At 43.5% G+C, this 16,103-nt stretch overlaps 1 protein-coding gene across 2 annotated transcripts in view; it reads right to left on the bottom strand.

Annotated features, from left to right (window-relative positions):
• SLIT3 (slit guidance ligand 3) overlaps positions 1-16,103 on the bottom strand; it is a 1,050,869-nt gene that overhangs the window by 451,458 nt on the left and 583,308 nt on the right. For both annotated transcript variants that reach the window (XM_073573732.1, XM_073573731.1), the window contains exon 5: positions 7,817-7,888. In XM_073573732.1, the coding sequence (XP_073429833.1) occupies positions 7,817-7,888 (72 nt within the window). The remainder of the gene's footprint in view (positions 1-7,816; positions 7,889-16,103) is intronic.

Raw genomic sequence — 16,103 nt, 5'->3', positions numbered from 1 at the left:
CCCAAAATTTTTTGGGGAAAGTGGGGGGGTGCATCTTATGGTCGCAATATACTCACTTTCTGTGGCTGGTGCCGGTGCGGTGGGGCTCTGTGGTAAGGTGGTGGCGGCAGGCTGTGCTCCGGTGCAGGGCCGCTGTGCTGCAATGCAGGGGCGCTGTGCTCCAGTGCAGAGGAAGCGGCTCCGGCGTCATTTTCTTAAAGACCGGAGGCTGCCATGTTGCGGTGGCCTCCGGGAACATGGACGTCGGGAAGATGGCCGCCGGTCCGGGGACGGCGCATGCTCAGGTACAGATCTCGGCCCGAGATCTTGGGAGACGAGATTCAAATCTTGGCAACGAGATCTCGGGACGAGATCTGAATCGGAGCATGCGCTGTCCCCGGACTGGTGGCCATCTTCCTGGCGTACATGTTCCCGGAGGCCACCGCAACATGGCAACCTCCGATCTTTGAGAAAATGCTGCTGGAGCCGCTGCCTCTGCACAGGAGCACAGCGCCCCTGCATCGGAGCATAGCGGGCCTGCATCGCAGCACAGCGGCCCAGCACAGCGCCCCAGCACAGTACCACAGGACCACAGCACAGTACCCCAGCACCGCAGCGCCCCAGCACCCCTTCCCCAGCACAGTACCCCAGCACCACAGCGCCCCAGCACAGCACCACAGCAACCCTTCCCCAGCACAGTACCCCAGAACCACAGCACAGCGCCCTTTCCCCAGCACAGAACCGCAGTGCCTCAGCACAGTACCGCAGCACAGCACTGCAGCGCCCCAGCACAGGACCGCAGCGCCCCAGCACAGCACCCCTTCCCCAGCACAGTACCCCAGCACTGCACCCCTTCCCCAGCACAGTAGCATAGCATCCCAGCACAGCGCCCCAGCACAGCCCCCTTCCCCAGCAGCCCTGCCCCAGCACAGCACCCCTGCCCCAGCACAGAGATGCCACCGCACCAGCTAGGGATGGGATTTCCTAGAGGCCACCGCACCAGCCTGGAACACCGAACAACCCCTGTGACCACTCCTCCACTTGTGCTGGATCCCTTCCCTGGTAAGCTGAATTCGGACTGTAAGACGGACCCCCATTTGACACATTATTTTTTTCCCTATTTTCCTTCTAAAAATTTAGGGTGCGTCTTATGGTCTGGTGCGTCTTATAGTCTGAAAAATACGGTATTAGATAATTTAGATTACTTGGGTTTCTTCATTGCATATTTAAGTTCATGTTATTACGAGTGTTTTTTACTGCATTTTTGTCTCTCTTTTGTGTCATGCTTTAACCCCTTAAGGACCGAGCCACTTTGTAGGTTAATGTGAAAAATGAGGATGAATGAACTCATGGAGATCAACATCCAACACTGCGGAGACACCATCACATGTTTCTCAACGCAGTGATTCTAGAGCAATGCCCCCATCCCTTATGGGAATTATGCAAAAACATGCAAAACACAAGCCGCGGAGACACCATCACATGTTTCTCAACGCAAGCAATGACTAGCCAGGTCTTTCCCCGGGAAGGAACAACCACGGGAAGGGCAGTCTCCAATGAAGGAAACCACCTATGCCAAAACATGGTATCCATCCACAGACAGCTGTTTCGGGGTATTGCCCCTCATCAGTGTGGAGTAGGAAACTGGCTAGTAGGAGCAATGCCTAGTAAAAGACTGTGAAAAATGAGGATGAATGAACTCATGGAGATCAACATCCAACACTGCGGAGACACCATCACATGTTTCTCAACGCAGTGATTCTAGAGCAATGCCCCCATCCCTTATGGGAATTATGCAAAAACATGCAAAACACAAGCCGCGGAGACACCATCACATGTTTCTCAACGCAAGCAATGACTAGCCAGGTCTTTCCCCGGGAAGGAACAACCACGGGAAGGGCAGTCTCCAATGAAGGAAACCACCTATGCCAAAACATGGTATCCATCCACAAAACAGCTGTTTCGGGGTATTGCCCCTCATCAGCGTGGAGTAGGAAACTGGCTAGTAGGAGCAATGCCTAGTAAAAGACTGTGAAAAATGAGGATGAATGAACTCATGGAGATCAACATCCAACACTGCGGAGACACCATCACATGTTTCTCAACGCAGTGATTCTAGAGCAATGCCCCCATCCCTTATGGGAATTATGCAAAAACATGCTTGCGTTGAGAAACATGTGATGGTGTCTCCGCGGCTTGTGTTTTACTTTGTAGGTTAATGACCAGGTCTAAATTTTGAAATCTGACCAGTGTCACTTTATGTGGCAATAACTTTGGAACGCTTCAACGGGTCCCACTGAGATTCTGAGAATGTTGTTTCATGACATATTGTACTTCATGATAGTGGTAATATTTCTTCGATATGACTTGCGCTTATTTGTGAAAAAATTGTAAATTTGGCCAGAATTTTGAGAGTTTCACAATTTCCAAACCTTTAATTTTTATGCCCTTAAATAAGAGAGTCATGTCACACAAATCTATCAATAAATATTTCCCACATGTCTACTTTACATCAGCACAATTTTTGAAATACAATTTCTTTTGTTAGGAAGTTATAAGGGTTAAAAGTTGACCAGCAATTTATTAATAATAATAATAATAATCTTTATTTATATAGCGCCAACATATTCTGCAGCGCTTTACAGTTTAACAGTTTCAAAACAAGTCATAACTCACAACGTTAACAATACAATAATTAAAGCAAAATAAAACGACCCTGCTCGTGAAAGCTTACAATCTACAATGAGGCGGGGGAGATACAAAGTACAGGGGTGTATTTACAATGATGTATTTACAATGATGGTCCAGCCATCTTGAGGGAGTGAGGGATAGATGAAGATAGTCAATGGGCTACACATGCACACTTACACATAAAATGACTTTGATTAGTGAACCTGATAGGCAGCTCTGAACAAACGTGTTTTGAGGAAGCGCCTAAAACTGTGCAAATTGTGGATAATCCTAATTTCTTGAGGTAGAGCATTTCAGAGGATTGGGGGAGCATGAGAGAAGTCTTGAGGTACCGTTACACCTAGCGACTCACCAGCGACCCCGACCAGCGATATGACGCGGTCAGGATCGCTGGTACATCGCTAAGTGGTCGCTAGTGAGCTGCCACACAGGCAGATCTCACCAGCGACATCGCTAGGGACGGGGATCGCTACTTACCTGTCAGACGTGGCGATCCTGCGTCCTCCCGCCAGGCTCCACGCGTCGCTCATCGTCACAGCAGGAAGCGCAGCAGGAAGCTGACGACGAGAAATGGTCCAGGAGCTTCTCGCGCGATCAGCGATAACCAGCGGGGGAGCCGGTCGGAGGTAAGTATCACATGCAGCGATATCGCTAGCAATATCGCTGCAACGTCACAAAATCGGTGACTTTACAGCGATATTGCTAGCGATATCGCAGTGTGTAACGGGGGCTTTGGAGTCAGGAGTGGGAGGTGTGGATTAGTGCAGAGGTTAGTCGAAAGTCGTTTGCAGAGCGCAGCGGTCGGTTAGGCCGATAGACTGTAATGAGGGAGGAGATGTAGGGGGGTGTTGCACTGCGGAGAGGTTTGTGGGTGAGAACAAGTACTTTGAATTGGATCCTATAATGAATGGGCAGCCAGTGTAACGATTGACAAAGAGCGGATGTGTCCGAGTACCGATTAGCCAGATGGATGACCCCGGCTGCTGCATTAAGTATGGATTGGAGAGGGGAAGTAGAGTAACAGGGAGGTCAATTAATAGAGCAATGCAGTAGTCCAGGCGGAAGTGGATCAATGCGACAGTGAGGGTTTTTGTTGTTTCCATGGTAAGAAAAGGGCGGATTCTGGAGATGTTCTTTAGGTGTAAGCGGCAAGAGATTATATATTTGATGTGAAGGTGAGATTGGTGTCAAACATAACACCCAGACAGCGCACCTGCTGTTGGGGTGTTATTATGGTACCACCCATGGAGAGGGAAATGTCAGATTTAGGGATATTAGTAGACGGCGGAAGCAGAAGAAATTCAGTTTTTGAGAGGTTAAGTTTCAGATAGAGAGTGGACATGATGTTGGAGAATGCAGACAGATAGTCACTGGCGTTCTGTAGTAGCGTGGGGGTAAGAACAGGGGATGACGTGTATAGCTGTGTGTCATCAGCATAAAGATGGTACTGAAAGCCAAATCTGCTGATGGTCTGTCCAATTGGGGCCGTGTACAGAGAGAAGAGAAGGGGCCAAGGACTGATTCCTGAGGCACCCCGACAGCGAGAGGAAGATTAGATGACATGGAGCCAGTGAACAAAACACTGAAGGAGCAGTCAGAAAGATAGGAAGAGAATCAGGAGAGAGCGGTGTCCTTAATGCCTAGTGACTGCAGCCTAGAGAGTAGGAGACAGTGGTCAACAATTTCTCCTGTGTCAAAACCATACAAGTAATTGGTAACTACTTTTGAGGCACAATGCAAAGCGCAAAAGGGAAGAAGTGCCATATTATTGTGCAGATTTTACCATTATGGCTTGAGGGTTCCATGACCCACTAGGAGGGCCCTAGTGCCAAACCCTACAAGTAATTGGTAACTACTTTTGAGGCACAATGCAAAGCGCAAAAGGGAACGAGTAGCATATTATTGTGCAGATTTTACCATTATGGCTTGAGGGATCCATGACCCACTAGTAGGGCCCTAGTGCCAAAACCCTACAAGTAATTGGTAACTACTTTTGAGGCACAATGCAAAGCGCAAAAGGGAAGGAGTGCCATATTATTGTGCAGATTTTACCATTATGGCTTGAGTGTTCCATGACCCACTAGGAGGGCCCCTGAAGTGCCATAACCCCAGAACTCCTCATAAGTGACCACATTTTATAAAATACACCTCTTGATGAATTAATCTAGGGGGTACAGTGATCATATTAACACCACAGAGGTGTCACAGAATTTTATACCTCTGGGTAGTGAGGAAAATATAATTAAATTTTTACCACATAAATTGTTTTAGACCCAGATTTTACATTTTCACACAAGAAAATGGGTGAAAATGGCATCAGAATTCATCCCCAATTTCTGCTGAATGTAGAAATACCCCATATGTGGCTGTACAGTACTGATTAGCCACATGGCGAGAATTGGGATAGACGGAGTGCTATTTGCCTCCTGGAGCTGAGATTTTCCTAAAATAGTTTGTGGACTCCATATACAGAACCCCTAATTGCTAGAAACGCAGAATCCCCACTCAAGTAACCCCATTTTGGAAATTATACCCCTGCAAAACATGTGGATGCTAAAGGTGATTTATGCACACTAGGGCTCAGAAGAGAGGGAGGCATTTGGATTTGGGAGCGCTGAATTTCTTTTGGGGGGTAAGGAGCCATTTGGATTTTCCAGAGCCTTTGTGCTACCAGTAATGTGGAAGCCCCCTATATTTCACTTAACAGATGACAAACCTGAGGTGAGGGCTTGCTTTTTTGTGGATTGAGTTGAAGCTTTTATTGGGAACATCTTACATAACGTTTGAAATCACATTTATCCGGTGCTCTATGCTGAGCACTTACATTAGGGTATACATCTAAATCTCTGAGTGACATGATTCAGACGAGGCCCCCGAGGAACTATAATGCGGCAGCAGAGTTACTCTGGACTTCATCTGGTCTCTGTTTAGCGGTGTCCTTCTTTTCAGAGGTGTAAAAAACTGTGGCCAATGATGCTCTTATACAATCCTAAAAAGATGGACATCGCCAGATGGCATCCACAGTGCTTCCATCTGTCTCATTTTAAGGAATCTTCTGCCGGGGGTTCTGTCTGAATCACATATTTCACAGATTTACATGGAAACCCTGGTGCAAGCGCTCAGCACAGAGTGCAGGATAAATGTGAGCCTAGCCTACTGCGATCTTTGGGAGGCAGAAAGTGCAACAACAGGAGAAGAATTTGATTTATGTTTACACTGTTCCTCGTGCGGTATAAGTGATTAGGTGACTTTATTCTTCAGGTCGGTGTGATTGCAGCAATTCCAGATTTATATGGGCTTACTTTATGTTTGGCTGCTGGCACACACTAAAAGACACTTTTCATTGCATCCCCATACATTAAGAGCTTTATTTTTTCCATATTTGGGCCCACAGAATCACGTGACAATCTTGTTTTTCGCAGGACGAGTTGACGTTTTCATTGGCACAATTTTCAGTCACATAACATTTTTTGATCACTTTCTATTCTGATCTTTGTGGAAAGAGAATGAACAAAAACCAGCAATTCACGAATTGTTTTTTGTTTTTGTTTTTTTTACCTGTTCTGCATCTGGTAAAATTGATAAGACAGCTTTATTCTTTGGGTGAATACGATTACAGCGATACCGCATTTATATATTTTTTTTGGCGCTTTTACACAATAAAAACTGATGGAGCTGTGTGGCGATTTGTTTTTTGCAGAACAAGATGGCGTTTTCAGCGGTACCACTTTTATTTGCATTCATCTTTTTGATTGAGTTTTATTCCAATTTTCCCAAGCGGCATGATGATAAAGCATAGTTTGCTACATTTTTCTTGTTTTTGTTTACGGTGTTCACTGAATTGATTAACTAGTGTGAAACTTATATATATTGGGTTGTTCCGGGCACGGCGATACCAAACGCTTTTTTTCAAAATGTGTATTTATTAATGTAATATTTTTTATTATCATTATTTTGTAATATATAATTTTTAACATATTTTTTACATTTTGTTTTTACTTTTCTACTTGGTCTCTTTATGGGACTTACACTTTTTTTTTACTTTGATTGCAGGTGTTATGCATTGCAGTGCATTATACCTATACTGAAAGCTTCTAACTCCATGCTGTGAGCATGGTCTAAGAAGCTTTCCGTAGCTTGGTGACCTGGGAGTTTTCATGATGACCCCAGGTCACTATGGCAACAATAGGGCCCCCACAATTACATTTAAGCACTAGCAGCATGTAACTTTGCGGTGAGTAAAGAAAAGCACAGTGGACATGAGATTTCTGTTAATCCCATCCACTTTGCTGGAACTATAGCATTTTGCAATTTTGGTGTAAAAAAATACACAGCATCAATATCTCACCAAAAACAAATCGATGTCATAAAATGTTATACCCCTATACTTATTAACGCAGCCTCTGGATTGGTTCAGTATAACAATGTGGCCCTCAGACCAAAAAAGACTGTGCATGGCTGGAATGTACAGATGTACAGTAATAGACCTGGTCCATCTGTCCTGCCTTTAGTACTGTAAGGTTTCATGATACTGTATTAGTGTGAATCCAATTGTGTAGTTCACAGTACAGGAGTATGCACGCATTTCATGGCAGATTCCTCTTCTACATGCTAGTATGGACCAGCCGTGGTCTACACTGCAGGCTTGTTCATGTCTATGCACTAGAAGGAAGCGGATCCTGCTCCGTCTTTTAGGCTTCTGTATCTAGAACAGAGCCGGCCCCAGACAATGTAATGTGACTGTATAGCACCGGCTCCCCAGCTAGGACACAGGCTTGCATAGTTTTTCTGCATAACTTAAGGTACACTTTCATTTTTTTTTTCCCAAAGACACTGAAAATAAAAAATCCAACCCTTCACAATATGATAGGAGTATACACTAAATTTAAAGGAGAGATCTAGTATCAATGAAAAAACCCAATGTCATAAGCTTATATTAAATATAGCTGCCATTCGCCTTTGGTGTTGTAGTGAGAACATTCATCTCCATCAGTGGAGTCTGATGTCTGACTCACATGCGGCATAAGTTACCGTAAGTCTTATAGACCCATGTAATACATTAGGCACCCCACACATTTACTGGCCAGAAATCGTACTTAACCTGAGTAATTAGGTGTAAGAAATGAGCATTATCTGATATACTTACAGATTCTTTACATCGGTTATTCCACGAAAGGCTTTCCTAGAGAGACCTTGTAATTGGTTTTCACTTAAATCTCTGGAAAATACAAAATATGACAGTGAAATTTTATTATTTCTTCTGCAAGTAGTCATTCATTTATACATAGTATTCACCCGTTTTTATATACAAAAAGAATAATAGTGCTGGTTTCTTATTAGACAACGAACATTTTCTAATACATTATCTTTACATTTCTGATTATTTTCAAGATCTTGTTTCATTGATTTGAGTCTGAGAGCCTGAGCTGGTCATGTCCAGCAAGAACAGGAGCAGATTTGTTAAAGGGAATCTGTCAGCAGGGTTTTGCTATGTAATCTGAAGACAGCATGCTGTAGGGATTAGAACACAGATTTCAGCAAAGCCTCTGTTATCACGCTCCATGATATTGTTTATTTGCAATGATTGTTTTAGCATCAGGAGCTCATCATTGCTGGGGCACAAAAGCAGTGGAGCCCATGTCAGACCACACCCTCCTGTGATGAGCAGCTCACTGTCTATAGACTATGTACAAAGAAAGCAGTGGTGTGGGTGTGGCTAGCTTCCTCAGCTCTGCTGCATTGCTAAATCTAAAATCTCTGATTGTTTCAGAAATGCTGCATCCAGTAATCTATGTGATACATCGTTGAATTCATGGTCTCCTTACTCACATTATACTGCTTTCAGATGAAGTAGCAAAAGCCTGAGGACAGACTCCTTTTAAGTGTATTAATCTTGGCTTTTCTAACAAGTCCTGTAGTCGTGTCATTTGGAAAATTACAGCACAGGTTTTCAGTCTCGTTTTGCGTGCAGACATACACACATACACTCACACACACTATCTTTACCAGAGGAAGGCATTGTGCTGTAACGCACATCAGTGCTGGCATCATTCTAGTAGGAGAGGACAATTATGGGTGCGTGTTTGTAAGCTGACCCATTATCACATAGGTATTACCTTTGCCAGTTATATGACAGCCCAATCACAGTATGTTTTGAGACCTGTGTGCCTCATTATGTGTCCTCTCCTGCTGTTGATGCATATCTTTCACTGTTGTACTCATGCTTAGACCATGATTGCTTCCTCTGTGTTCTTGTGACATCTTTATCAGATGGAAACTGACTGAAAAATCTAAAAACAAAAAATACCTTGCTGTGCATATGTTCAGGCTTTGGAATGTCTTTTTATTCAGGATTCTAAAAATGCCAAGCAGTTAAAGACGTGAGCAGACCATTCTTCCCACTGTGTACTTTACAGTACAATCCAATGGAAAGCTCAAGTGACGCTTGGAAGATATCTGAACATCTTTTGTAGAGTTTTGCTGTTGTTTGTGCTTTGAAAAAATGGTTTCTTCATTGTTAAATGTAGTGAAAAAAAACAGGAAAATCCTAGTAAAAAATACATCACAAAAACCTTCTAAAAAACCACTGGCAGTCAAAATCATTGGAAAAATGTTTAGGAAACAACAAAAAAATGACACTTCAGGAAAAATAAGAGTTTCCTGAGGCATTTTCTGGTTAAAGCTGAGGTCTTGAATACGGTGAGGAATATCAATTAAGTAATAAAGGCCTGTTTGTCATTTTAAGACCAACATATATTTCAAAATACTGAGATGACCGTAATACTCGTGCAGGGATCACAATCCTCAGATTGGCCATCGACTCAAATGATCATTGAGTAACTAATATGGCCATCTAACTTTGCCCTAACTCTGTAAAATGTTTATGTATCAAATAATTATGACATTTTATTTTTGTAACATTGAACTATATTCTTGTAGCAAAACAAGACAGTGATTTGTATTTTTTTAATTAAAAACACAAAAATAATGAAAATTTTGGTAACTTTTTCCCTGTTTAAACGCTCAAAGATCACATGCATATTTAAATACTGTATTAGTGTGTAATAAAATTTATATCAAAAGAAAATTGAGAGAAGCAGAAGAGATTCTAATCAAACTGACAGACAGAACATAATTCTAACTAAAGGCCCTTTTACATTTAGCGATGCACCAGCGATCCGACCAGCGATCCCACCCGGTCAGGATCGCTAGTGAGCTTTCATACAGAAAGACCTCACAGCGATTCAGCAGCGACGCAGCGCACGATACTTACCATTCACACGCAGCGATCCTGGCATCCTCCTGCCCGCCTCCAGCGTCGCTCGTCGTCACAGCAGGAAGTCTCAGCAGGAAGCGCCCGACGAGAAATGGAGCCGGACATTCTCGCGCGATCAGCGATGGACAGCGGGGGAGCCGGTCGCTGGTAAGTATCACACATAGCGATATCGCTAGCAATATCGCTATAACGTCACAAAACCAGTGACGTTTTAGCGATATTGCTAGCGATATCGCTTAGTGTAAAACCCCCTTAAGTGTATAGTACACACTCTTTCTCCATAGTTCCATCACTAATATAAGGATTAGCTTGGAGAAGCTCTTTAATAACACTTTCTACTTACCGTATATACTCGAGTATAAGCCAAGGCACCTAATTTTGCCACGGTAAACCTGGTAAGCTTATAGACTCGAGTAGAAGTCGGGTGTTGTGAAATATTTAAATGTATGGATGTATGACCAGCAGTAAATTAACATCTGTCCTTAGACTGTAGCTCTCTACACAGGTCATGACCTATGTTATCCTGAGAAGGCAGTCTCCTGTCTCCAATCTCACCAGGGGGCTTTACTGAGAACCACAAAGTGGAAACATTTCACACCTTCCAGCTCTTTTGAAGACAGTTGCCAATTGAGGAATGACCCTATCTTTCTATGAGAAAGGTTACACAAAGAATTTCAGAGAAAAATAATGTATTCATTGGTAAAATAACCATGGTCTAGTCACAAACCAGCAATTAGAATATTAACATGAGAGGCTGGTCTAGAAACCTGATCCCTGAGTAAATCTATAAATTAGGCCTACACACAAGAAAAAGGGTTCACATATGGGGGCAGCATGGACAGCTGATGTGCTCCATTTCATATTTCCCCTCCCTCAGGGACTGAGTACCAGACTGCAAAGCTCGATATATCTGTAAGTTTACTCCCTTTTATTTTATCACTGTTTTTGCATATTTGTATGTTACTTTTTTATTTCCATTTTTATATCCTTTTTATTGTAAGCACTGTACCTTTTATATTAAAGCTTAAGACTAATAAGTCTGAACATTGTTGCTCTAAAGAATCCATAGCCTTAGCTTTGCTCCTGGTGATTGGCACATAGTAGTAGTAGTACTTCCGGGACTCATCGCCCGTGTGTTCGGTGAGTGGTGGCAGCGTGTATGGGCGGGGTGTGTGGTCTGTGTCACGGTGTGATTTATACTCCCACTGCAGCATAGAACAGAGGTTGAATGCTGGACTGAGTGAGAGGAAATCAATTAACCCTTGCAGACGCAACCCCAAGTCCCGTGCTGAGAAGCGGGTACATGACACCGGGTATGTATTCTGCTGGAACTATAAGAAGCTGTGTTTTCGATGCAATGAAAATCTGCAGTGTCAAAAACTCTCCAAAAATTTATCATGGGCACACAGCCTTAAAGGAAGCCTGTCAGCAACAAATGACTGTTCACACCAAGCAGAGGCTCTCGTGCACACAACCATTTAGTGCACCTTCCAACATATGTGTTTTCCATCTATCTTTGCCCTTTTCTGGCCCTAGAAAGCCAGAGCTGTCAATCAAGTAAGAGAGTTTCAGTGGATACATTGGGAAAACAAGTAGGCGATGACCTTAGACGTATCCATACGTCCAGGTTGCTAAGTACTTACACACCTTAGACTTATGGGTAAGTGATATGGTTAATGTGGCAGTTGCTGTGATCGCATTAAAATGCCTGCTAATTCTCACAGCAGAACACCTGGAGTCCTAGTGGGTCGCCCTCCCAGGGCTCTGGGGGTACTCGGTACCGGGCCCGATGAGCTTCAATGGGAGATGTCACGGCAGCTGGGACCCGGCCCATGGCCCTGGGCGCCCATTGTAAAAGGGGAATGTTCAGTGTGCTTATGATGATTAGAGTTTATGAATGAATGAGTCGTGACACCACCTGTGGTGTTTGGCAATGAAGATGTTAAGCTGACGCTGCAGACAGATCCTCTGGGACAGATGGTGTGGTGCAGCAATGATGATATAGCCCTCCACAGGCAGGGCTGTAGTCCCAGGGCAGATTAGGTGAAGTGACACGTAGATGGTGTAGTGTCAGGCGCAGGGGATGTAGCAGTGCCGGGCAGGTTGACGCAGGGATAAGTGGAGGACACCCGGGCATGTAGTTCCAAAGCTTTACTCACAGTCTCTTGTGGTACAAGGACCCGAATCCGTGCCGGGTCCTCCGGGACAGGAGCTCAGCCAACTTCCAGGCAAGATGAAGTACTCCTTTCCACACTCCGCCAACATGTGCCTTTTCTGAAAGTCTCCCTTATTGCGCCTTTGGTGAAGTGCTCACAGTACTGAGTTACACTGGAGTTCCTCCTGTCAGATGTTCCTATGAACTCTACTTGTACGGCAGACAGCTGTAGCCTGCTTCGGGAACTCCTTACTACCTAGTCCCGGCTCACTCACGTTGCTGTTGTGCCCCCAAGTCTTGTGTGGGAATAAAGTGGTGACAACTTCTATTCCTTCGGTGTCTGCTGCAGGACCATTAGTATCCATACAACCTCGGGGACCGGACCCCGGCCTTGCGCTTAGAACTTGGGAAGGGTTCTCCTCTAACCCTAATCCTTAGTTCTTTTCTTCTCCTCACGTTCCGTACTAATCCTTTCCTTCTTATGGAGAGTCAGGCTTTCTATCAATGTTCCTTTCCTGTGCCAGCGGACCCAGGTCACTGAGGTCGGCTGCAGCACTTCCTTCATCCATCCCACTCCGGGGATCTCCTCTCACAGACTGACCTCGTCAGACTCCTGTGACAAACTGACCCAATCCTACGCTCTTCCCGCTCTTTCGGTGCAAACTAAACTCCACCCACCTCCCAGCACGCTTCGTTTTCCAAGCAGGGAGCCACCAAAGGGTGCTTTGCTCCACTACTATGTTGTGTGGGATGCAGGTGTTGGAGGGTGGTCAGGTGTCTCCACCTTACCTGGATGGTGGAGCACCACACCTCAGGAGGAGGTGCAGTACCTCTGTGGCGACTGAACCCTCAGGGGCACCACACTAGTTTCGGGGGGGTTGGCGACGTCCCCCAGCAACTACGATCACAGTGATTGGGTGTTGAATTCTGAACAGCCCTTCACAGAGTTTTCACTGTTTCAGGCAAGAGTACCGATCATAGGCTGGAGCCTAGCAACCACAGCGTAATCAGGGACAGCTCTGATTGGTGCAATCATATGATGAGGTTGATCACAGCAATCAGGGTGCACAGACGCGATCCGACCCTACAGTGACTGCGTCGTTCTGTTGAGCTGTTCTGGACCTTGTAGCGCCACAGACTTTTTCAAACCTGTACCATCACTTCTACTGGTGCTGCTGCTAAAGAAAGAAGATGATAGCAGAAAAGAGAAGACAATCCTGATCCTTCCCTGATCCATTCCTAATCCTAAGCCACACCAATCCCGCTCTCTCCCTCTTCCTCCGCTTGTTTTTTGGCAGTTTATTCTTTCTGCTGCCAATCACCGATCAGTGACACAAATTACTGATCCACACTTGTGCTTGCTATTTTCCATAACTTTTTTTGCCCCTATCCCCCCCTTTGCACCACCCAAGTATGAGCGTCCTGCAGCTGCCAAGCGCTGATCAGTGACACAAATCACTAATCAGCACTCGTGTTCACTGTTTTCCAGGATTTCTTTTGTCTCTGTCTATTTTTTCTCCCCTCCCCCCACTGTCAACTATTCCATGTGTGCATCCTACAGCCGCCAAGCCTCTGATCAGACGCACATCACTGATTAGCATCCATGCTCGCTTCTGGCAAGGATTTTTTCCCCTATTTTATCCCTTTTTTCACCACATCTATACGTTTGTCCTACAGCAGTCAAGTGCTGATCACTGACGCACATCAGTGATCGGCCACCGTTTGTTGTTTTTTTGTGTGTGTGAAAACAGAATCAAAAAGAATTTAGATTAGTTGATAAGACTAGATTAGGGACAGAAAAAGTATACAGTAGTAATTAACATCCTCTTCAGTATGTTTTTACTGAATTTATTTAGGCTTAGTGTCAGATAGTGTGGACAAAAAGAATCACATCCGTGTGTGCGTCCTACAGCCGTCGAGCGCTGATCAATGACGCACTTCAGTGTTCGGCCTCCGATTGTTTTGGGCATTTTTTTGTTGTGAAAAAAGAATTTTAAAAAAAGTTGATTACTTGATAGGACTAGATTAGAAACAGAAAAAATATACTGTAGTAATCTGCGTCTACTACAGCATTTTTTACTGAATACAGTCAGTGATAGTGTCAGATAGTTGCGGGCACTCAGTAATTTTGTTTTTACTGACGTCCGTTTAGTAAGTTTGTTTTTTTATTTTCCTAAATTTTTTAGATATTTTTTATTTTTATTTTTTTATTTTTAGATTCTTTTCTTCTTTTTTTCTAAATAAAAAAAAGTTTACACCAAGCACTCACACACACACCCGAATAAAATTTGGTACACACACAAACACCACATACATGAAAAAATGTCCCACTAGTCCCAATCACTGTATACAGCGGAGGAGGCATATGCCTTCCTTGCCTCGGAGATCGATTTAAGGTTCATTTTCCCCTGTTACACATTTGTGAAAAAAAAATTGGGGCTAAAATAACATTTTTGTTGAAAAATATTTTTTTTTTATTTTATTTTCACGACTCAACATTATAATTTTCTATTAAGCACCTTGGAGTTCAAGGTGCTCATCAAACATCTAGATAAATTCATTGGAGGGGGTCTAGTTTCCAAAATAGGGTCACTTGTGGGTCAATTTCACTGTTTAGGCACATCAGGGGCTCTCCACATGAGACATTGCATCCGTACTCAATTCCATTCAATTTTGCGTTCAAAAATTACTTTCTTCCATGATGACAGACTACAAACAAACTTAAAGGTTGAAAAGAGACAAGTGCATTAAGACCAACCTATAGTCTAACTTGTTGATCCAGAGAAAGACAAAACCCAAGGAGACAGATTTAATAGCTCCATATTAGGGGGGAAATTCCTTCATGGTTCCACATGCAACAATCAGACTAGTTCCCTTGATGGACCCCCATCTCCAGAATGGAGTGCCCATAATCTGTAATATTATATTTCTTTAAGAAGGGCATCTTGTCCTGCCCTCTGCCTGTTTAGTGATTCGAACATTATAACACGTTGTCTGAGAGAGCTCAATAATTTCACTGCTCACATAGTAGAACAATCTCTGTGTAATGATGGCTATGAAGGTGTGTTCTTGTTTCCCCTTCATGATGCCACCTGCTTATGATTGGTCAAAGTCTTGCAGTTAAAAAAAAGTACACGGCCCCAGAGACAAATCTCTGCCAACACTTCCTCAGACGTATCAAAAATTCTAATTTAAACTTTTCAAAGTGAACACTAATAGCTCCACAACAGAGATGAGCAATGAAAATAATAAAAAACTACACTTTAATCCACTCTGCAGGCACTATCCCATGATCTGGCCACTTAAGCACGCTAAAAGTGAAAGGTCCTCTTTAAATATTATGTCACTGAAATTCGAAGACCAAACCCATCTATTTTATAGACACTTTGCTTGTAAATGTTATTAATTCTGGTTTCTACTGAGATATTGTCCCCTGGCTTACAAATCTTTGCCCATAAATCTCTAGGACTGTATATTGATTTCATAAATACCTCTAGCAGGCTGACAAATGGCAGCTTTAATAGCATTACAGAGGCAACACAGACAAAAGTTCAGGGAAGGGTGCTTGATTTTATGTCAGTGCATTTTTGTCATGATTAAAATGGCTTTTGTTTCTCTGACCTCCCATTGTGCACTGAAGCACTTTGCTCATTTACAATAAATCACGGACTATGAAAATCTAAGGACATTTTGGACAATAGGATAACATTGTGCAGGACACTTGACTTACAATTCATTACACACATTCACCAAGTGTTAATTTTGTGCAGTGTAATGCAACACAAATGCTGTAGTTGTAGAATGTAATGTTTCTGGTAATGAGTAAAGGTGTCTTAGCAGTTTCATTCTAGGAGCCGCGTACATTTTCTATCTTCACTTAAATGTAGGTATTTGGGACTAAAAATCATTTATGCAGTTGGGTTTGATTAAAAATGTTGCACTATTTGCACCTCCAGGCTGTTTCCTTCTACATTGACTTTAGTGTAGTTAGTGGTCATAAGT

Source organism: Dendrobates tinctorius, unplaced genomic scaffold (assembly GCF_039654945.1).
Source record: "Dendrobates tinctorius isolate UK_male_01 unplaced genomic scaffold, ASM3965494v1 ptg000036l, whole genome shotgun sequence".
NCBI classification, from domain to species: domain Eukaryota; kingdom Metazoa; phylum Chordata; class Amphibia; order Anura; family Dendrobatidae; genus Dendrobates; species Dendrobates tinctorius.
This window is presented reverse-complemented; position numbering and strand designations above follow the sequence as displayed.